Source organism: Propithecus coquereli, unplaced genomic scaffold (genome assembly GCF_000956105.1).
Source record: "Propithecus coquereli isolate 6110/MARCELLA unplaced genomic scaffold, Pcoq_1.0 Scaffold46, whole genome shotgun sequence".
Taxonomy (NCBI): Eukaryota; Metazoa; Chordata; class Mammalia; order Primates; family Indriidae; genus Propithecus; species Propithecus coquereli.
In genome coordinates, this window is record NW_012150396.1 from 4974485 (window position 1) to 4979210 (window position 4726).

The 4726-nt window shown below is 43.4% G+C and overlaps 1 protein-coding gene across 1 annotated transcript; it reads right to left on the reverse strand.

Moving 5' to 3' along the window:
* Positions 1-435: 435 nt before the first annotated feature.
* OSTC (oligosaccharyltransferase complex subunit (non-catalytic)) lies at positions 436-4315 on the reverse strand. Its single transcript, XM_012655134.1, has 2 exons — positions 4115-4315; positions 436-534 (listed from the first exon to the last, which is right to left on the reverse strand). The coding sequence occupies exons 1-2, from the start codon at positions 4251-4253 to the stop codon at positions 437-439; spliced, it is 237 nt and encodes a 78-aa protein (XP_012510588.1). The 5' UTR covers positions 4254-4315; the 3' UTR covers position 436.
* Between the last annotated feature and the right edge of the window lie 411 nt (positions 4316-4726).

Sequence of the window (4726 nt, forward strand, 5' to 3'; positions counted from 1 at the left end):
CACATAGTAAAAATCTTAGTGCTGCAGGCCATATGGCCTGGGTCACACTTACTCAACTCAGCTACTACACCTTGAAAGCAGCCATAGACTATACAGACACAAATGGGCATGTCTGATTTCAATAAAACTTTATTTACAAAAAAAAGTGGCTATAGTCTGCTGACCCCCAGAATAGTTTATAAATGTATTTTAAATTGACACCCTCCTTTAAATTGGTGATACATCAGTCACTGTGAAATAATTTATTTCCTAATAAATGAATAAATAATATACTTCTACTCTTGCTCTTGCCCCACTTCCCGGCATTTCAGAATCCAGCATTTTAAAACAGCTTTTGTCTAAATACGGATGGATCTCATAGGTTTTACTGCATTTTTAAATAAGCAGGCATACCCCAACCCTCTTTCCTGCTACCAAATCACTCAAAAAGCTGTTTTTACCTGTAGGCCAAGAAAGCTACTGGCCTCTGATGCCCATGTTCATCGGTCATAGAGCCGACACTTGGAGGTTCGACAATGACGTCATAGATTATTCCTAAATGAAAGACAATAGAGAAAATTAGATTGGATTCCTAATTTTTAAAAATAGGATTATAGTTTTCATTGTCTCTAAATGTTCATTTGCTTCTAAATAGGAGTGCTTTGATTGCATAATTATAATCAAATGAGGTTCAGCTAATCTAAGCTTCCAATAAGCCATTCAGACAGTATACTCAGTGTTTTAGAATTACTTCTAAAACAATGTTATCTCTAAAAGGAGTACAAAATTTCATAAAGGAAATTCATTAACAGTTGCTCATACTCAAGAATGATTCTACAATAAAGGAGATTTAGCATTAACGGCTGTATCTCAGTTCGAGAAAATGGTCCACACATGCTTGGATTTGTTTCTATAAATGGAAAGGTTAACGAGAGAAATATTCTTGCTTAAATGGAAAACAAGGACATTTAAAATCACACCGTCAGGCAGACTAGCAATACAAGAGATTCGTAAACAATGTTATTGTTCATCATTATGTCATAATGTCACGATCATTAACATTAATGTTCATTAACACAGTTTCAGCAATCTCTACCGTCAACATCTATCTACTTCTTTACTTTCCCCACTGTTTTCAAACATCCTCATCTCCCACTTTTCTCAAGCAAAGCAAGCCTGTGTCTCCCTCACCCTAGCCTGACAAACCATTCACACAGGAGTTCCCTCATCTTCTCCCCACCAAATCTACAAACTCCTGGTACCAGCATCCATCCTATCTCCTCTCCAGCTACACTAAAGAAGAGTCCCTCCTCCTATCAATGTGGGATCCCTTCTGCAGTTATCAGGACTCCATTCCCTCTTGCCTTCTCAGGGACTGTTTCTTTGGGTATCTGTTCTTTCTCCTATATTTTCAACTTCTCTTTCCCTGCATCAACCCCCCACCCCAACCCCACCTCCAGACTTCAGACCCTCGTAGCTAATAATACTATTTCTATCCTTCCTTTCTGAAAGGGAGTCAGGCTTCCTTCTGGAAAAAATTAGGCAAACTCGCCATCTTCCCTTCCTTACTTACCCATCCTTCAGTCTTCGACTCGCTCCAATCTGGCTTCCGCCACCACTGACACTGCTCTAGCGGGTTGCCAATGACTTCCTTGTTGTCCCATTCAATGGGCACTTCTCAGTTCTCATCTTAGGAGGCTTCCCAGAAGCACTCAATCCAGCTTACTAAACCCATTTTCTTCAAAAACACCCTCTTCTTATGACTTTTGTGACACTCCTCTCCATGTTTTCTTGCAACCTCTCTACTGGGACTCCTCTTCCATAAAACCACTAAACGTTGGCGTCCCTCAGGGCTTGGTCTGTTGTCCTTTTGTCTCTACATTCTCTCCAAATTGAGGGCTTTCAATTCTATGCACTGAAGATTCTCAATGTGACAAGACCTCTCAAATAACATTAACACCATCGGAGGAAAACTGCTTAAGAACAGGGACTCTGTCTATCTTCCTCAATATCTCATGGAAGTTCAGTAAACATTCGTTAATTGACCAACTTCAACACAGACCTCTTTTCACAGGTCTAGAATCCTATCTGCAAATTGGGCATATCCAATTGATTATATCCCCAAGTGACCTCTGGTTTACCACCTCCCACCAAAAACATTATTTCTTCAATCTTAGAAATGACATTTCCGTCTACTCAAGCGCTCAAATCAGAAATGGGTAAGATTCCCTGACACTTCATTCTTCCTCTACACCCAATGAATCCATCAAGATTTACTGAATCTACTTCCAACATACTTTTCATTATATTATCCTCCATCTCCACGGCCATCAATATCGTTTAGTCTAAGCCAACTACAAAAGCCACCTCACTGGTCTCTAGATCTGACATTTGTCCTACTTTTCCTTCTGCCTAGCGTACCCTTTCCCCCAACCCTTCGGATTTTGACTTACATGTCATTCCCTAAGGAACCACATTCCCAACTCAATGATGCTCCCAACTCCCACTATTTTCTCATAACCTCTTGTTCTTTTCCTTCATTGCATTTGTGACAATTTTTAATGGAAAGAAATTATGTGCTATTTAACATGTCTCAACCCTGACATTATAAGCCTCAAGAGGGCACAATCCTTATGTTTTGTTCAATTATCTCCAGTACCTAGTGCCTAGAACGTAACAGGGACTCAATACTATTTGCTGACTATTTCTCAGCAATAAATATTGTTTGTTTATAAAAAGTACACCTACAGTTTTTAGAAGAGACTCCTTTCCTCCCGGAAGCAAAACCAATTCATCATACATGATACTTCATGGACTTGGTCACTAAAAGGTGTCCTTTCTATTTTCCCCCAGTGGTTGGAGCAGAGAAATCTCCCCAATCAACAGGGAAAAAGTGGCCAGAAGGAAAACTAGGGCTTCTTATGAAGGGTCAGGCTCCAAGGGAAGTAAGGGTTTCACCAAAGTGACTAGCAGATAAAGACTCTATTACTCATTTAAAAAAAAAAAAAAAAAGCACATGCATTTTAATTTGTGTTTATTCAAGAATACAGTAGCTATTAACGTGCTGAGCAAATGTTAATGCTAATGCAATGCTAAATAGTACCTTGCCAACTGAAAAATATTTGAAATGCAATTTATTTAAATGAACATAACTGTCACTGTTTTAGATTGGAGCAAGGGATAAGACCCCTCAGTTTTAGATTCTTCCCTCTTCAGTGCCAACTATTGTCACAAAACAGGTATGAAAAATAATGATTACATGGCTTTCCCCTTAAAAGTAGAACTACTTTTGCTGTCCCTAATCTGTAGAGCTTTAATTTTATAATTCCCAAATTAAGCACACAACTTCCCCAAATCTAAAAGTACAGTAGCACAGTCCTGAGTAAATCTCAGAGCCGTGGCTTGAAAGGGTGGTGGCTCCGAAAAACCTGCGGTCGCATTGCCAACTCACCAACATGCAAGGAAACGCCCCTTTGCAATTTTCTATTTGAAAGGGGCAAGGTAAGACGATAGATAATTCAGAAGCGTTTCACAGTAATGTTATTTTTATTTTTTAAATTCTCAACTTCTGGCCCAGATTCTTCTGCAAACCTCATCCCTAATCTCAAATATTGATCCAAACCGTGGCTTCGGAAAATGCCACTCTTGTCTATTGCAGACGATGCAAAAAGCAACACAGGACCCTGACTTTGAGCTAACAAACATAAAGACCGTCAAGTCTCTTCCGAGGTTCCAGAGGCCGCAGACAAAGACAAGTTAAAAGCCCCGCACGCACATGACCGACCGTGGAAGTAGAGTGGGTCAGACTGGGCTGTCCCAGCACCTTGGTCAAACAACGCGTGGCGAGCAATGCAAAGAGCAGCAATTCTGGGCTTGAAAAACGTATCTGACTCGGACCCTTGGGATGAGAGGCTGGCGGAGAGGAAAGGCAAAGGGAGTAAGAACACGGGCTGGGAGTGAAGGCGAAGAAACCTGGACGTTGCCACTCGGGACCCCAGAGCTTCCCTCCACCTCACGCAAAGATCGAGGGCACAGAGATGCTTCCCCAGGGCTGAGAGCAGCGGGACGGACTCGCCTCCCGGGCGCGTCCGCTTTCCGCGCCGCAGCCTCTCGGGGCCCCGCCAGCCCGAGTTACCTCCGGTGATGAGGAAGTACGACACCACCACCAGAGCGTACACCGTCATGGCCGACGGCATGTGCACCCACGGCGGCTTCTTCAGCTTCAGGTTGGGACATTCGAGCACTAAGAACGGGACTCGGTACAGAGTCTCCATGTTGGCGGCGGCCGGGGCAGCTCTGGGCCTAGCGCCCCACGCGCCGCCCGGAAACAGGCCCGCCCTCCTCCTCACCCGCGCGTGCGCGGGGAGGGGAACTCGCAGATCCGCAAAACTCGGAGGCAGTTTATTTACCCATAGAAGAAATTAACACACTAAATCAAACGAATAAATAGCAGGAGTAAAAAAAATTAATTGCTCAATTTTCTTTATCTTAAATTGGAATAAGAACTCAATTCTTTGCCAAGGGATTTAAAGGCGATTTATGTACCTTCAAGGACCTGCAGGGCGTCAAACGTGGCCAAGCCTGAGCCGCGGAGACAGCCGAATCCATCTGAGCCCCGCCCACTGCTGGCGCCGGGGACTTGGAAGCTGATTGGATGCGAGGCGCGCTGGGTTCCCAGCGCCGGAGGATGAATGGGAGCATTTGCACAGCTCTGCCTTTCCTGCTGGCGGCTTTTTCAAGGGATTGG

Excerpts from the sequence above, each read along its gene's own strand:
- OSTC (XM_012655134.1), bottom strand. The coding sequence starts at position 4,253 with ATGGAGACTCTGTACCGAGTCCCGTTCTTAGTGCTCGAATGTCCCAAC. Across the intron at positions 535-4,114 it reads GTACTTCCTCATCACCGGAG|GAATAATCTATGACGTCATT; the intron begins GTAACTCGGGCT and ends TCTTTCATTTAG.